This window comes from Pristis pectinata, chromosome 15, assembly GCF_009764475.1.
Source record: "Pristis pectinata isolate sPriPec2 chromosome 15, sPriPec2.1.pri, whole genome shotgun sequence".
Classification (NCBI taxonomy): Eukaryota; Metazoa; Chordata; class Chondrichthyes; order Rhinopristiformes; family Pristidae; genus Pristis; species Pristis pectinata.
Genome location: NC_067419.1, coordinates 4,552,940 through 4,571,754, shown reverse-complemented (window position 1 = coordinate 4,571,754; position 18,815 = coordinate 4,552,940). Strand labels below are relative to the sequence as shown.

At 47.5% G+C, this 18,815-nt stretch overlaps 1 protein-coding gene across 1 annotated transcript in view; it reads left to right on the top strand.

Moving 5' to 3' along the window:
• LOC127578525 (transmembrane protein 178B-like) overlaps nucleotides 1-17,747 on the top strand; it is a 271,840-nt gene extending 254,093 nt beyond the window's left edge. The window contains 2 exon segments of the mRNA XM_052030665.1: nucleotides 17,437-17,485; nucleotides 17,487-17,747. Coding sequence (XP_051886625.1) covers nucleotides 17,437-17,485; nucleotides 17,487-17,747 — 310 coding nt within the window.
• The last annotated feature ends 1,068 nt before the right edge of the window (nucleotides 17,748-18,815 follow it).

Below are 18,815 nucleotides of genomic sequence, written 5' to 3'. Positions count from 1 at the left end.
AACGTGAAGTGCTGTTGATCACACAAGTCCCAAACTTGATGCTGCTCATCCTTGATGGATGTTTCCACAACTCATTCACATCACAGCTAAGCCGGCTGGTTAAGGCCGAGCCGTGCCTTTCACAGGGGATGTGACAGGAGCCAAGCCTGGGAGTTGCGAAGTAAGTGAATCGGACTTGGGGACACAGGGTGGGAAGGAAGCAGGCTCCAGACTTGTTGGAAGCACAGATTGAAAGAGATCCCCTGAATCCGAAGGGGGGGGGACCCTCGGGATATGTGCTGAGAGAGAGGTGGGAGTAGACAGCGCTAAGCATCAAGTCCAGTTGTCAAGTCCCAATATCACAGCAACAAGCAACCTGCTGGAGGAACTCAGTGGGTCGAGCAGCGTCTGCGGGGGGAAAGGAAATGTTGACCTGGGTCCAGATGCAGGGTTTTGACCCGAAATGTCAGCAATTCCTTTTCTCCTGCAGATGCTGCTCGACCCACTGAGTTCCTCCAGCAGATTGTTTGTTGCTGCAGATTCCAGCGTTTGCGGTCTCTAGTGTCTCCATGTAATATCGCAGGACGTTCAGTGACTTCACACGTGCCATCGAGCTCAGTGAATGTACCTTCAGATGTATTACTGCCCACTTTATCCTGACCAACAATCTCCATCGGGTTGGATTCCTAACACTGATATCCTCACACACTAACTCTGCTGTGAGCTTCACACCCACATCTCACTGCTTGCACTCAACCACATCAGCTAACTCACCCAAGCCGCATTGCACAGCACTCCATAAAGCACCTCAGAGAAGGTAGGGAAAGACCCGACGCAGCAGGAGTTAACTAGCAGGGGACAGTTGGTCAGAGCAATGTCACCTTGGTGGTCAAAGCTGGGAACAGCCATTAGTGAGGCTGTGCAGGGGTCAGACCGACACCAAAGACCCAATCCTTCCTTCCATGTCCTACCTCCCCCTCCGTATACTCCCCTCGGATTCACGGATGAACGATGTAAGTGTCTTCCTTCTACCCTCCCCACGCTGTCACAAGCATTTCTCCCCCTTTCCGCTTCACACTGTCAGGAAGACAGGCCAGGAAGGGGAGACGATGCAGACACACTGAGACCCTGTTTCACACTCACGGCCACCAGCTCAGAACCCAACACCGCATCTCATTTTGGAGACAGTATAGAGAGATTGGTAGGCACTGGTCACGCGAGCTGGAGCCCGATAGGGGAGAGAGTTGGTGCTAGCTCACTGCAGAGCGAGATCACTCAGCTGTTCCTTATATATTTCCTTATGACATAGAAGGCACTGGCAAATGCACAGGGAAGAGAGGCACTAAGTAATGCAGAAGGGTGATTAGTTACCATCATACGCAAAAGGTGTTATTTCATTCAGCATCTTTCCTGCAAGGTTCACAGTGTGGCATTCATTGTTGCATTGTGGTTGAACGTATGGTGTGAATGTCAGTAGCAGAGGGAAGTTAAAGTTTCAGGGCTGTTTCTCGGCTAACACGAGGGGACACAAGTCTAAGGTGAGTGGAGGAAGGTATAAGGGGGATGTCAGGGGTAAGTTCTTTACACTGAGAGTGGTGGGTGCATGGAACGCACTGCTGGCAGAGGTTGTGGGGGAAAATACATTAGGGACATTGAAGAGACTCTTAGATACATGAATGATAGAAAAATAGGGGGGCGATGTGGGAGGGAAGGGTTAGCTAGATCTTAGAGCAGGATAAAATGTCGGCACAACATCGGGGGCCGAAGGGCCTGTACTGCGCTGTGATGTTCTATGTAATAATTAGGACTGTGGTTACAGGAATCTCTCTCAGATGGATCTTTCTCAGAGAAGAAAGGAGCTCTTGTCCCAGTTCCGTCACCCCTTTCTCGTCCACGTGCTCCCATACGGCAGAAGACGGGGCTGTAGGGAGAGTAGATTTTGCAGCTTTCAGTGGAGCTGCATGGCACCCACCCCGCTGAGCAGTGCAGGGGTACTGCAGACTGGGCTAACGGCGACAATATTGTTTTAGCACGCCCTGTTGCATCTCGTGTGCCTGCATGGTTTGTAATGGCTGGGGTTGCTCACTAGAATCATCTGGCAGAGAAATCTTGTCTAGTGAACAGTTTTTCTTTTGCTCCTGGTGTCATGGTGGACTGCCACAGAATGAAGCAGCATACCAGCACCAACTTACTGCCTGGTGACTGATGGTCAGCAGAGATGGGCTGAAGGGCCTGTTTCTGTGCTGTGTAACTCTATGAGTATCTGACTCTATAACACACCAAATGTATGTTGAGGAGATGGCATCCCATTATATATGTAACGTATGGTACTTACAAAATGACGTAATTGAACCTACAAATTGGGGAAACTTGTAACACAAGCAAAACTATGTACTGTCTCCACTGACTGACTAGAGGTAATGAAAGGTTTTCAGCATGTTGGGACAGAAAGCATCTCTTAAGCAGCAGTCAGTGGTGCCCTGTGAGATATTGCAAAGATCTCCAGCTCCAACCTGGAAGGACACGGATGCACTGGAACTGTCACCTTGACAACTATTGACAACGCACCCTGCTCTAAGATTGCAGGTGCAGCTGATTTTGGCTTCAGCTTTAAGATGGATAGGATACGATCTTATGTACATCGAAACACACAGTGAAAAGCATCTTTTGCGTAGAGTGTTCTGGAGGGCAGCCCGCAAGTGTCGCCACGCTTCTGGCGCCAACATAGCATGCCCACAACTTCCTAACCTGTACATCTTTGGAATGCGGGAGGAAACCGGAGCACCCGGAGGAAACCCATGCAGACACGGGGAGAATGTACAAACTCCTTACAGACAGTGACCAGTATTGAACCTGGGTCGCTGGTGCTGTAATAGCGTTACGCGAGCCGCTACACTACTGTGCCTGTGCTTGTGGAAATTCAATCATCCTCCAAATCCAGAGTACTTAGTCTATTTGTTTGTTGGTTTATTCGAGCATTCAAATACAGAGTTCCAGGACAAGTCGTTCAGTGATTATTATACCCTAAGTATTATTACATGTGACCTGTATCATCCAATTCTAAGGACATGCCGTAGATGAGCATGTTCTTGGCCAATATACAAACATTTTATTGGTACTTCTTCACTGAACCCTGCCGCTATCTGATTGTGTCCATACATCCTTTCCTTTCAATGAGTCAATCAAAACCACGTGCCTCCAAGGGTCATTTGTACTGTTATCTTCTGGCTGACCACTTGGCTAACAGACCTGTCACCTCTCCGTGAGTCCCTGCGGAATTTATTTGCTTTATGAGGAACCCCGTCTTTTTCCCATCCTGTAGCAATTTCACAATCAGCCCATCAGGAGCCAACAGTCCAATTAAATCTTTCCTGTGTACTTCCGCCTGTATTCCCATTGATGTTACTACAAAGACTGCTACAACCCTGTAACCTTGTTATCTTCAAGAGAACAATCCAGTGGCCTGTTTATATCCCCACTAGGTCTGACTTGACCAGGGCTATTTGTTCCGCTACAAAATGCTCTATACCAGCTGCGTCAACATCCCAAGTGCCATACAATATGTTCTAAAAATATTCTGTTCAGTGTCCAGTGGGCTCGCCTGTTGCTTCTTGTTGTTTGGGTAGCAGTGTTGCTACCTGAGCTGTTTGTGAGGTTTCTTCTCCCTCACCTAACTCCCTTCCTCATGCTCAGTTTGTCCTCTGCTCGCTCTCCTGTCGCTCAGGGCAATGGCAAGCAATGCACCCACATCTGGCCATAACTGATTTGCACAGAAGCCTTGAAAGTCACCGAGAATCCTTCAGCAACTGCTAGGCTGAGGGGTCCCACAGTCCGAACCAACTGTAATGGGACTGGTGTAGGTGGGCATGGATGTGGTCGAATGGTCCATTTCTCTGCTGCACAACTCTATGACTCTCTATAGTACTCGTGGACTCACGTCAACTGTGAGAAGGAGCCACTGCAGAGCTGGCCTGAAGGAAGTTGTTGAACCCTTTGGTTGACATTGCTGGGTGTATTCTGCCTGCTGCTGGGTACGTGAGGTTAGGGGAGGCCATATTGTCAAGCTTCACATTGACAGCTCTGCCTTCAGATCAGCATTACACACTGATAATCTACCTACTCCGTGCACATATTGCACTGGTGTTGATAACCTCGTCAGTACAGCACCTAGCATGATTTGCCCCACAAACATCCACACCTCCAGTGGAGGTCTTTAAGAAATGCAACTTGAAGCCAGTTTTTTTACACAGAGAGGGGTAGGTGCCTGGAATGTGCTGGCAGGGGTGGGGGTGAAGGCAGATACAATAGGGTCGATTAGGAGGCTTTAGATAGGCACATGAATGTGCAGAGAATGGAGGGCTAAGGACGTGTAGGCAGAAGGGACTAGTTTAGTAGGCTTTTGATTACTAGTTTAATTAATTTGGCACAACATCGTGGGCCAAAGGACCTGTTCCTGTGCTGTACTGTTCTACGCTCCATGTTAAAAGCCCAGCAGATCAGGCAGCATCAGGGATGAGAGGTCATTGTTCCAAAACATTAACTCTGTTCCTCCCTCCACAGATGCTGCCTTACCTGCTGAGTGTTCCCAGCATGTATTTTTGTTATTGGAACACCATTATTCCCAGTTGATATCGGCCTCTCAGTTGGAACTGGGAATCCACTGATGCACCATGATTATTTGGAGGAATATAACCAGAAGCCATACAGTGTAATACTTAACAACAATATATATCCACTGGTGATATTCAACTAATTGATCAGATGTCACTTCCATAATTAATAACACTGGACAGATCATGCATTGTAATTCCAAAGCATGCACAGATAATTGGTGAATTAATGGCATTGATTTCCAATTTTCCGACTAGCTGCCCAGATGTAATAGTGGCAGCACTTGACGGATGTTCGCGGATTTGTCCTCTTAGGCCCCTAATCCTTATCCTCATCAAACCTTCAAATCCTATGACCCTCACGTTCAGTTTGTATCCCTCAATGCATGGCACACTTCAAAAGCATTTGTATTTAACGGGACACTCTGGACGGAACTTAGTTCTCCATCTAACCTTGTACTGTCCCAGCCTTGGGACACGGTAGAGGGAGCTGCTGTCCTCACTAATCACCTCCCAGCCTCTGTCACCATCTCCACCCTCCCTCCACCACACCTAACTCCATCTGCCAATCAAGCCCTCCTCTCCCAGATCCACCTATCACTTGCTAGCTCTTGACCACCCCTCCCCCTTACCTATTTACACTGGCTGTCTCCACTCTACTCATTCAGTCTGGATGAAGGGTCTTGACCCAAAGTATCGACTGTTCATTTCCCTCCACAGATGCTGCCTGACCCACTGCGTTCTTCCAGCACCCAGGTTTTTTTTTTCACTAGCGGGAGCTTTAATTCACTTTGTTTTCCCCTGGGTGTGATTAATAGAGGGAGATTTGCTCTGTATGTAGAACTAACTCTGCTCTGCATCAAACTCTGTGCTGCATTGGTATTGAGAGTGCTCAGTACAACTAACCTGTGTTAGGGGCATGTCTAATATTATGCTCATATATCCATTTCAAACTTGCTCCTTTCCTGCTGACTGGTTAAATTATTGTCAGTAAGGTAAATACACAGAAACATTTAAGAGAATTAGGTGGTATGGATCTTGTCAGGGGCAGTGGAGTGGCTGGAGGTGAGGGCTTGCGGAGGTGGAGGGAATGGCGGGAGTGAGTAAGGGGAGGCCTGGACTTCTGGTTAACTCCCAGTGGGATAATCAGCAAAGCATAGACTGCAGATATTGTGCAATGAAAGTTACAGAAACCTGGAAATACTGTGTGTAGTTCCAGATAGCACCCTGCGAGGTCAGTGCAGAGAACAGAGGAGCTCCTTCCCCAAGCTCTGTTCAGGTTTCCAAGCCAATCACCACATGCCTCTGCTAAATTGGAAGTCCAGATGTGTTTAATGGGGTCATAGAGTTGTACAGCACCAAAGAAGGCTCTTCAGCCCATACGCGTCCATGCCGACCAAGATGTATATTCAAGCTGATCCAATTTCCTGGCACTTGGCCCATATCCCTCTAAACTCTTGTCGTCCACAGACCTGTCCACATACTTCTTTAATGTATCTAATGTACCTGCCTCACGCACTTCCTCTGGCAGCTGGTTCCATACATCTACCACCCGCTGTGTAGAAACGTAACCCCTCAGGTTCTTATTAAACCTTTCACCTCTCACCTTTCAACTATGTCCTCTCGTTTTCAATTCCCCAACCCTGAAGAAAAGACCGCTCACCCTATCTATGCCGGTCAGGATTTTACACACCTCTATGAGATCACTCCTAAAGTCTCCTACTCTCCAAGGAGTAAAGGCCCAGCCTGTCCAACCTCTCCCTATAACTCAGTCCCTCGAGTCCTGGCAACGTCCTTGTAAATGTTTTTTGTGCTCTTTCCAGTTTAATCACATCCTTCCTAATAATAAGGTGACCAAAACGGAACACAATACTCTGGTAAGTGTGGCCTCACCAACGTCTTGTACAATTGCAACATAACCTCCCAGCTTCTATATTCAATGCCCTGACCGATGAAGGCCAGCGTACCAAAAGCCTTCTTCACTGCCCTGTCTATCCATGACACCACTTTCAGGGAACTATGCACTTGTGCTCCAAGGCCCTTCTGTTCTACAACAGTACCCTGGACCCTTCCATTCAATGTAAAGTCCTACCTTGATTTGTCCTTCCAAAATGTAACACTTTGCACTTGTCTGAATTAAATTCCATTTGCCATTCCTCAGCCCACCTACCCAACCGATCAAGATCCCGCTGCAATTCCTGGAACTCCACTTCACTGCCCACGACGTCACCTATTTTGGTGTCATCGACAGACTTACTAACTATTCCTCGTACGTTCTCATCCAAATCGTTGATATAGATGACAAACAGCAAAATGGGCCCAGCACCGAACCCTGAGGCACCCCACTAGTCACAGACCTCCAGTCTGAGAAACATCCTTCCACCATCACCCTATGTTTCCTACCATCCAGCCAATTTTGTATCCAGTTTGCTAGCTCTCCTTCAATGCCATGCAGTCTAACGTTCCAGAGCAGCCTACCATGCTGAACCTCATGAGAAGGCTTACTGAAATCCATATATACTACATCTACTACCCTCCCCTCGTCAACCTTCCTCATCACCATCAAAAAACTCAATCAAATTCGTAAGCCAAAATCTCCCACGCATGCAGCCATGCTGGCAACCCCTAATTAACCCCTGCCTTTCCAAATGTAAGTATATCTTATCCCTCAGAATGTTTTCCAGCAACTTACCACAGATGTTAGGCTAACGGGTCTATAATTACCAGGTCTGTCCTTAGCGCCCTTCTTAGGTAAAGGCACAACATTTGTGATCCTCCAGTCTTCCAGCACCTCGCCAGAGGATAACGATGTTGCAAGTATCTCAGCGAGGGCTCCCACAACTTTTTCTCTAGCTTCCTATAGTGTCTTTAGATATACCTCACCCAGAACTCGATGGGAAACACAACAGTGTTAATAATTATTATCATTAATCATTACGATTAGTAGATGATAATGATTAACACTGTTGTGGTCTAACATTTCAGTACACATTGTTACACTCTTGAGTGGACCTCTTATAAAGATGAATTCTTGATCTCTCAGTCTACCTTGTCATGGCCCCTGCACTTTATTTGTCTACCTGCACTGCACTTTCTCTGTAACTGTAACACTATATTCTGTGTTCTGTTTCTTTTATCCCTTTTGTACTACCTCGATGTACTTACATATGGAATGATCTGTCTGGATGGCATGCAAAACAAAAGCTTTTCACTGTATCTCGGTACATGTGACAATAATAAACCAATTACACTGTAGATGTACATCAGCGTGTAGCTTTCTGTGTGCAGCTTGGTAAGTAAAAAGATTTAGTAAAAAGAGGAATTGAAATGGTTTTTGACCATTGCATGTGCTTTACTCCATTTGGTGCAAGTTTGCTCAATAAGGATGCTTGTGATGCCGACTGATTTTATTGGATGTTTGATGCATTGAGCTAAAATGTTGCTGAAGTAGCCATGCCTGTAGTTGGCTAGAAACTGGCATTGTATTAATTTTTATTGGTTCACGTTAGATGATGTGGGTGAATGTTCAGGAGTTTTCCCTTCATTTTATATTAACTCAAGCTCAGTTCACAACCCTCAGAAAATGGAGCGTTTAAGCTCCCCTCTGGAAGACACAGACATTCCAGTACAGTTGTGAGGGAGGAGCACTGCTGGAAGTGCTGTTTCTCGGAAGAAGCCCCAAGTGGGTGTAAAAGATCCCAGAACATTATTCTGAAAAGCTTGGGTGTAACACCCAGTCTCCTAGAAAAGATTTGTCCCGCCCTTATCACTGAGAGACTCTCTTATCATTATCACATTGCTATTTCCACGACCTCACTGTGTACAATCACTTCCAGCTTTACGGAAGTACTTTCCAGGCTGCAAAGCAGTATGAGACAGTTGTGACATCTGCTGTAAGGAACACGGTTCTTCCTTTCTTATTCAAGTTTGTGCTGCAAGTCTAGTATTTATTGCCCACACCTGGTGGTGGATCTTCTTAAACTGCCCATCCAGTGAATGGTGCACAGTGCCATCAGGCTGAGAGTTCAATATTTCATCCAGCACCAATGGAGCATCACCAAATCATAGAAATTTACAGCACAATGGCCTCCTATACATTGGTGAGACCAAACGCAGACTAGGTGACCGTTTCGCAGAACACCTGCGCTTTGTCTGTAACCGTGACCTGCATCTCCCCGTTGCCGATCACTTCAACTCCCCCTCCCACACTATCACTGATATGTCCGTCCTCGGCCTCCTCCACTGCCAGGAGAATTCCCAGCACAAACTGGAGGAACAGCACCTCATTTTCCGTCTTGGAACCTTGCAGCCTAACGGCATCAACATTTAATTCTCCTACTTTAGGTAATTCCCACCCCCCCCTCCCCCCACAACACCCCCTGACCCCCCCCCACATAACCCTACCCCCCACCACGCTTCTTCTCTTCTTCCCTTTCCTAGCCTTTTTTTCCCTCTCTCCTTCCCTTTGACCCATCCCCCGGTGGATCTGCTCTCCCCTCCTCCCCCACACCTGCCCATCACTATCTCTTACCTGCATCTACCTATCACCACCCTGTGCCCACCCCGCCTCCCCTCTTTTGTCCACCTATCACTGCTCTGCTTTTCCCTCCTATATATCGGGCTTCCCCTTTTCCTATCTTCAGTCCTGAAGAAGGGTCCTGACCCGAAACGTTGACCGCCTGTTTTTCTCCACGGATGCTGCCCGGCCTGCTGAGTTCCTCCAGCATTGTCGTGTTTTCCATCTAGATTCCAGCCTCTGTGGTCCTTTGTTTCCCTTTCTACAGAACAAGGCCAATTGTGTCTGCATTGCCAGCTGAGGAGCTATTCAACCCCCATTCAATGGGTTTCTTTAGTGTTGCTGCAATTTCTATTGCTTAGACAAGTCTGGGCTAACAGCACATCCTTTATTGAAGGCAGCCACTTACAAAGCTAACAGCAGTGTCTGGTACAACAATGTATCAAGGTCATGCCTCATGGTGCACACAGATCTTAAAGGTACACACACTCATATGTAGCGCACACTGTTTATGGCACACTAAGTGATCGACCAGACTTTTTTAAAATGAGAAAAGAGTTTCTTCCTCTACCTAGTCGTGCGCTCCAGACCCCTACCAGTCTTTGGGTAAGAAAAACTTTCAATGATGGTCATCTAATGCTTCTACCTATTTACCTCCCTACTGAAGGAAGCAGGTCCTTCCTATACACTCCATGTCAGAACTGTACATACCTCAGTTAAATCTCCCCACAGCTTCCTCTTTTCAGAGGAAAAATTATCACTGCTTGTCAAAACCTCCAGCCCGGATAACACCTTCATAAGTCTCCTCTGAACTCTCTCCGGTGCTGTCAACTCCTTTTTCAGTGCCTGCTTGTTTAGCTGTGACCTAACCAGCTCCAACAAGACCTCCCTGCTCCTACATTCAGCCCCTTGGCCAATATATCATGTGACTTCTAAACCATCATACCTCCCTGGCCTGCCACCTTCAGGGACCTGTGGACATGCTGTTCAGGGACCTTTTATTCCTTGACATTCCTCAGTATCCTGTCGCTTATGGCACGTGCTGGCACATTTCCAAGTCAGGAAGGGAGTGTGAGCTGGAGGCGGTGCTGTTCCCATGCACCAGCCACCCTTGAAGAGGGAGAGGTGACGGGTTTATTTGGGGGGGGCTGTTGGAGAAGCTTGTAGATGGCACACACTGTGGCCAGGGGGCTCCACTGTTGGAGGGAGGGGTTTTCAGTGTGGTGGATGGGGTGCTGATCAAGCAGGCTCCATCGACCTGGATGGTATTAAGCGGGAGATGTCACTGGACATCATAACAGTGAGTGGGACATTGTGCATTCAGGGTTGAAGCATGGTCTGGGGCAACTGATGAGTGCAGAGCAGTGGGTGAATCAGACTGAAGCAGTTCCTGAGGGTACTAGATTGTGTTAGGCAAAGGAACACCCAATGTAAGTCCTACTCAGAGACCTTAGGAGGAGACACCTTGCAGTGAGAGCCATTCACTAACATAACCCCTACCTGAAGTAGCCAGGGGCTCCTGGGACAGAGACTGTGTTCTGTAAACATCGGTTGCATTCGACAGCTCAAGTAGAGAAGCAGTTGCTCTCGAGAATAACAAGAGAAAGCCTCGCTCTGCTCTTTTCCTGAGAGCCCAGCTGGGAATGCCAGTGTTTGAATGGCACAGACACCGTCAGGGTCACTCACTCAATTTCTGCTTCACGAACAGCTCTCCTGGAATCCCATGGAAACCTGTGGCAAATCATGGGGGATGTCTTCTCCTGCTGTTTTGCTGTGGCTTGACAGCTTATAAGATGCAACCACACAATGGATAGAGCATTTTCTGGAGCTCAGGGGATTATGGGAATTATGGCCACATTCCCACCTGGCTTTAGATCCACACCAGAGTTGGATATATTACACTTGATCCCTGTGTTCAATTCATTGACATAGATTGTGAACAGATCGAGCCCAGGACCAACCCAGCCCAGATTCCCAACCCAAAAATGACCCGTTTGTTTTGCTGTCTGCTTTCTGAGCGTTAATCTGTCCTCAATGTTTGTCTGTATATCACCCCCGACACTGTGGCTTAGATAAAGTGGAGAATGTTTTTGTGCGTGGCCTTTGAGGCCAAGACAGTAAAACTGCTTAAAACAAAATTGTCAGTGGTTCAAATAAAAGAATGTGAAAGGGATTCAGGGCAATTGATCAGGAACTGAGATGGAAGTGGGGAGTTCCCTTTGGACAGAGAGAACCAGCACATGTGTGAGGACCGAATGGCCTCCTCTGCATGTAGGAACATAGAACATAGAACAGTACAGCACAGAACAGGTCCTTCGGCCCACAATGTTGTGCTGACAAGGCTAATCCCTCCTACCTACAGAGTGCCCATATCCCTCTATTTTCCTCTCATTCATGTGCCCATCCAAGCCCCTCTTAAAAGCCCCCAATGAATGTGCCTCCACCACCCTATCAGGCAACGCACTCCAGGCATCCACCACTCTCTGAGTAAAAAACATACCCCTCATGTCTGTTCTGATCCTACCCCCCTCACCTTAAATGCATGCCCTCTGGTATTGAATCGCTCAATAATGGGAAAAAGATATTCAATGGACTCTTTGAAAAACTGTCAGAAATGTGCTGGGAATAACTTAAAGTTTCTTACCCATTTAAAACCATTTCTCTGGACCTTGGTTGTGTATTTTCCCCTTCAGGGAGAAGCTCGATTCAAATTTTGGTCTGATGCTCTGAGCTAACTCCTGTAAGGCAGTCCTTGTAAAGCTTTGGACTTTTTTGTTTCAACTATTTGTTTTCTTGGATGTGAGTGTTCCAAGCCCCTCCACCCCCAATGGCCCTTGAGAAGGTGGCAGTGAGCGGCCTGCTTGAAGCCTCTTGAGGTGTGCTTCGGGGAAGGTGCTCCCACAGTGCTCTTTGGTGGGAGCTTTCGTTTCGAGGCCGGTGGATTGAAAAATTCCACTTCATAATTAAAGAGAAAAGAGCAAAAGAAAGTGGTGTTCCTCAGTAAGGGCTTCCTGCCCGTCAGAGCCACATTATTTCTATAGACCAGCCCTCACCGAGCGCCATTTTATGAGCTATGAACTCATTCTAGATGTAAGGTTTATGGGTGAAAATTGCAGGTACCTGAGGCAGCTATTGTTCAGCAAGGAACACACCTCCAAAATCCAGTGTTGTTCTAAGACAAACCTAGCAAGATCCCACAAACAATAATAAAGTAATCGAATGTCAAATACTACAAGGCATAGCTTCAAGGCTTTAAGGTGGGGGGGGGGGAGGTTTAAAGGAGATTGGCGCGGCAAGGTTTTATTTACACAGAGAGGAACGCACTGCTAGATGAGGTGGTGGAAGCAGATACAATGGAAATGTTTGAGAGGTATTTGTACAGGCACATGAACAAGCAGGGAGTGGAGGGATATGCACCATGTGCAGGCAGTCAGGATTAGTGTGGATTGGCAACATGGTCAGCACAGATACCTGTTCCTGTGCTATACTGCTCTGTGTTCTATAAGCATTTGGTCTATTTAGAGCCCTTGGATAAATATGGGCCAGGAAAAGGGTAAGAGCTCTTTCTGCTCTTCTGCAACTGGTGCTTTGGGACATTACCCACCCAAATGACGGAGCAGCCAGGACTTGGTTTAACACAGCATCCAAAGGAATCCTTCTATACTGCAACTGGGAGCGTTAGGCCAGGTTAGCCACTCAGTTTCAAACTCAACTCCTGCCTCAACCACTGTCACCAAGGACACGGAAAGGTCCTTGCTTCATTAATATATCCTTCCCCTCCCTTATTTTCCATTCCTTGTACCAATTATATTTTCTCTTGCCTCAAGCCAATTGGATGCATGATCAGCAAATTGTAACGCGGAGAAAATAAAGGAGTCAGCACTACCCCAGTTTACATAATAGCAGTGAATCCAATCTATTAAGGCAATGGGCCAGGTTCCTCTATCTCAATAACTATGTGCAGGGCAACCAAGACAGAAGGGCAATTATCAGCTGATCAAACCTCTTCCTGAATCAGGAATGTTTGGAAGAAAATGCTATTTAATAATAGCACAGCCACTCCTGGATAATTCATAGGTACTTGGAAGTCTTTGGTGGCAGTTTAAAATAAAAACTGTTTTAATATGTACCCATCAAACGTTTTACTGAATTCAAATGCCATCCATTTAGCAACCTGTTCTGTCAAGTGCGTAATGATGGAAATTTATTTTTAAGTGTGTGATTGACAATCCTTTCCTCCTTATGAATGTACTTGTGTATCAGAGGGCGGTCTGTGGAAACAGCCCACCCGAACTAATCCACTTCAAACCACCTGAAACGCTCATCCTGTCAACAATGCAGCTACACACGAGTTCATGGTGGCATCGCAGCCTTATTCCCTTGTCGACTCCTTTCAAGCCCTCTCAACATGAGTGTTGACTCACCTCCTCCTTCTTCGGGGGCTATTATCAGATTTTTACACAATACTGAGGGACATAATCACCTACAAACCAATGATGCCAGCAAATCCATCAGCCTGCATTGGACACGTGAAAACTGAGAAAAATACACAGAGGTTCAGCAGTCTGTCCTTCTGCAGTCAGGGTGAGCCTCCAAAAGGCACATTGATCCATTAAATAATGTGTGTAAAGGCCTGTGCTTAATAATACAATGGTACAGCACTGGTGGGGTAGGTTTGTCTTGGTATAACATTGAGATACAGTACCATTGGACACAGGTCTGTCACTGTATAACACCGGGATACAGTACTGATGGGGACAGGTCAGTCACTGTATAACACCGGGGTACAATACTGTTGGGGACAGGTCTGTCACTGTATAACACTGGGATACAGTACCAGTGGGGATGGGTCTGTTGCTGTATAACACTGGGGTACAGTACTGGTGGGGATGGGTCTGTCACTGTATGACACTGGGGTACAGTACCGGTGGGGACGGAGCTGTCACTGTATAACACTGGGGTACAGTACTGGTGGGGACGGATCTTTCGCTGTGTAACACTGGGGTACATTACCGGTGGGGATGGGTCTGTCACTGTATATCACTGGGGTACAGTACCGGTGGGGACGAGTCTGTCACTGTATAACACTGGGATACAGTACCAGTGGGGACGGATCTGTCGCAGTATAACACTGGGGTACAGTACTGGTGGGGATGGGTCTGTCACTGTATAGCACTGGGGTACAGTACCGGTGGGGACGGGACTGTCACTGTATGACACTGGGGTACAGTACTGGTGGGGACGGGTCTGTCACTGGATAACACTGGGATACAGTACCAGTGGGGATGGATCTGTCGCTGCATGACACTGGGGTACATTACCGGTGGGGACGTGTCTGTCACTGTATAACACTAGGGTACAGTACTGGTGGGGATGGGTCTGTCACTGTATAACACTGAGGTACAGTACTGGTGGGGAACGTGTCTGTCTATATAAAAATTAGGAAATGCTGGGCACGCTTGGCAGGGCAGAGAGCATCTGTGGAAGGAGAAACTGAGATAATGTTTCAAGATGAAGACCCTTTGTCAGAGAGAAAACGTTTGCTTTAAGTTGCAGAGAGGGACGTATTGGACAGAAGTAACGTTTCTGATTGGGTGAAGGCAGCGTGGCATCGTGATTGGCTGCCAATGAGGCCATCTGGTTGATGGGTTAATGAGGGTGGTTAGAACAGGTTGAGGGGGCAACACACAAAGGAAGAGGTGAAAGCAGTGAGATACTGAGATACTGGAAATGCCGAGCAGGTCAGGCCGTGGTAATGGAGGGGAAAAAAACTGAGTCAACACTGCAGATGGATGACCCATAGCAGAAATGACCATGAAGAAAGCAAAGCATCTGAAATTGTTGAACTCATTGTTGAGGCTGGAGTGCTGAAACATGGCTAGATGGAAGATAAGGTGCGGTTCGTTAAGTTTACTTTGGATCTTGGTATCGCGGTTCTTGAGACCACAGACAAAAAGGTCAGATTGGGATGGAGAATTAAAGGTGCCAGGCAACAGGAAGCTGAGGACCCGCCCCTGAAGATGGAGCGCAGTTGTTTCACAAAGTGGTCACCCAATCTGCGTTTGGTTTCTCCGGTGTAGGGGGGACCACGTGGTGAGCACTGACTGCAGTACACCGGATAGGAAGAAGTGCAGGTGAATCGCCGCTTCACCTGGAAAGACTGCTTGGGTCCCTGGGCGGTGGGAGGGGAAGAGGTGTGAGGACAGTTGTTGCATCTCCAATGGTTGCAAGGGAGGGTGCCGAGAGATGGAGAGTGGTTGGTGGGGATGGAGGGGGGTCCTTTGGGGTCTCTTCAAAATGCTGAAAAGGGCAGGCACGGTAGTGTAGCGGAAACATAATGTTTTACGGCGCCAGCGACCCGGCTTCAATTCCGGCTGCTGTCAGTAAGGAGTTTGTACGTTCTCCCCGTGTGTCTGCGTGGGTTTCCTCCGGGTGCTCTGGTTTCCTGCCATATTCCAAAGGTGTACGGGTTAGGAAGCTGTGGGCACGCTACGTTGGCGCTGGAAGTGTGACGACACTTGCGGGCTGCCCCCAGAACACTCTACGCAAAAGATGCATCTCACTGTGTGTTTGGATGTACATGTGACTGATAAGGAGATCTTATCTTATCACTTACCTTTAAAGGGAGGAGGGAAGTGTGTCCTGTGATGGAATCTTGTGGAAGGTGGCAGAGATTGTGAAAGATGATCTGCTGAGGGTGGAGGGCGGGGGGAGAGGAGGTGAGGACCAGGGGTACTGGGGACAGGTCTGCAAGGAGCGCTGTGCAGTGGGAGGTCGGATGGAGCCAGGTCTGCAAAATTGAAAGGGAAAGAAAATCATTCATCAGAGCCTTTGTGTGAGAGGTTAATGTACCGTGTCATTGCTCAGAATTCAACTGCTTCCAGAACATTCTGTAGCTGCCTTGTCTATACATTCATGTTTTTAACTCAGTTGCAATGATGTGGCTTCAACTAAAAGGTCTTGTCTCTCCTCACAGAGGTGTTTTCCCACCCAGTAGATCTATTTTGTGCAATTCTTACAAGGTACTAGCTGTCAGGTAATATTGCCAGTTAGAGCTTACCCTGGTCCCCTTGAAGTCACACAGAATGGAGGAGAGCAAGATAAAGCGAGGACTTAGTCATGCAGCATGGAAACAGGCCCTTCGGCCCACCGAGTCCATACCGACCATCAACCCCCCCCCCCCCTGTTTACTCTGAACCCTTTTTATTCTCCCCCACGTTCCCTTAAACTCCCCCCAGATCCCACCACTCACCCACACACCGGGGGCGATTTACAGCCCAGAGGAAGCAGGCAGTGTCGCAGGGAGAACGTGCAAACTCCACACAGACAGCACCAGAGGTTGGGATTGAACCCAGGTCACTGGTGCTGTGAATAGCAGCTCTACAGCACTGTGCTATCCCAACTATCGGCAGTGAGTGCGGGTCGTTGGCTCAAAGTAGCTCATCTTAGCTTACATGCCAATTATAAGAGCGGGAGAAATTTATATCGCCACTTTTGCATTGCTTTAATCATTGCTCCTGTGATATTCTCTCATTATTCAATGAGCTGTCATCTCACATGGATCAATAGCTATAAGGAGAGTTTGGACAATGTTGGGTTGTTTTGTCTGGAGCTTCAGAGACTGAGGGGAGACCTGATCGAAGTTTATAAGATTACGAGAGGCATCGATAATGTAGACAGTCAGAATCTTTTCCCCAGGGTAGAAATGTCAGGCACTAGAGGACATGCATTTAGGTGAGAGGGGGAAAAGTTTAAAGGAGATGTGTGAGGTAAATTTTTAACACGGGGAGTGTGGGTGCCTGGAACAGGCTGCCTGGGCTAGTGGTGGAAGCAGATCCGATAGCAGCAGTTAAGAGGCTGTTAGACACGTGAATGTGCAGAGAGTGGAGGGATGTGGACCACGTGCAGGCAGAAGAGATTTAGCTTAATCCAGCAATCGTGTTCGCGCAGACATTGTGGGCCGAAGGCCTGTTCCTGCGATGTACGGTTTCTATGTTCCGTGTAATAGCTCCAAGGTAGTGTACCCAGGATTGCCTGTGTGACCCCACCCACATAGTCATGGGAGGAGGGGAGGCAGGATGACCAGCACTGCAAAGCTGAACAGGGGAAGGAGAATCCTTCATCAAACAACCTTTGAATGAGAAGTCACAGTACCACGTCGCTACCAAGACATTCTCGAGCTGCCTTGTCTATGCATTTAGATTTTTACTGGGCTGTTGCTACTGTGTGGATTTAATTAAAAGTTCTTGTCTCTTTCACAGGGACGTTTTGGCATCATTTCACTGTGGCACCTGCGTCGCTGGAATTACTTTGAACTCTCCCGCTACCCAGATACCTGTACGGTCTGCCCGTGACATCAGCCCGGTACGGCTGGTCCATGTTTCTGTGCCTGGGGCGGCCCTCGGCTTGACGCTCATTGCTGGCTTCTCTGCACTCTGGCGCCCTCGGTCCAGACCGTCCCCAGGACAAGCTACCCAAAATCCAGGCCGGAGAATGGGGACTGTCTGCTAGAGCTCAAAGGATGTGCCATTTCAGAGGGGAAACCAGCCAGGGGTCTGCTCAACTTGGTGCCTGGCTTGATGGACCTTTTGATGGCACAAGCTGGGAAAATTATTCAACAGCAAACCCTGAGCAGTGTATAATTCTTGAACTTATATGTTAGTCTTAATTCTTTGATGAAGAAGAACACTATGTATATGCTGTATCTATACTGTTCCATTCAACAGAGATGATCACCCTCCTACATCTTGGTTGTGCTGATGAATAGATTTGATTAGTCAAGTTTATCAGGTGGATATGCCCCAACTTACCTGATGTAGTGTACAGAAATCTCCTCCATTAAACCCAGAACTTTGTGTGTCGAATGTATTTTCACAGATCACTTTCATACCAACATTGTGCGTGCGTGGGTGTGCGTGTGTGTGTATTTTACGATCAGTGTAACTCGTGAAACTGTAATTTATTTTCTTCCCTGCAGAAATAAACTGTACTGGAAACTGACTTTGAATCAGGGGTTGAATTATGCCCTGATAATGTGTGATGAGATCTTCATTATTTTTTAATTAAAATTCAACCCCATCATCAAACGGCTTGAGATGGTCATTGAAACATTGGAGCAGGAGTAGGCCATTTACCACTCATTTAGATCACGGCTTACTTTGAACTAACTCCGACTTGTCCTATATCCTTCAACACTGTTAGTTAATAAAAATCCACCAGTCTCAGGTTGAAGATTAACAGTTCACTGAGCACCAATAGCCATTCACAGAGGAGAGTTTCGAATTACTCCTGTTTTTTTCTGTGGTGAAGTCTTCCTTTAAGGCCACATTTGAAAGACCTGTCACCAGTTTTCAAACTGTACTCCCCAGTGATAGAGAGATAGACAATAGAAAAAAGGCCATTCAGCCCACAAGAGTCCATGCTGACCATCGAGCACCCATTTACACTAATCCTACGTTAAATCCTATTTTCTCTCCGCATTCCCATCAACCACCTCCCCCCCCCCCCCCCCCCCCCAGATTCTACCACCCACCAGCACACCAGGGACAAGGCACAGTGGCCAATAAATCTACCAACCACACGTCTTTTGGGATGTGGGAGGGAACCAGAGCACCTGGAGGAAACCCACACAGTCACGGGGAGAACGTACAAACTCCACACAGGTAGCACCTGGGGTCAGGATCGAACCGGGGTCTCCAGCTCTGCAAGGC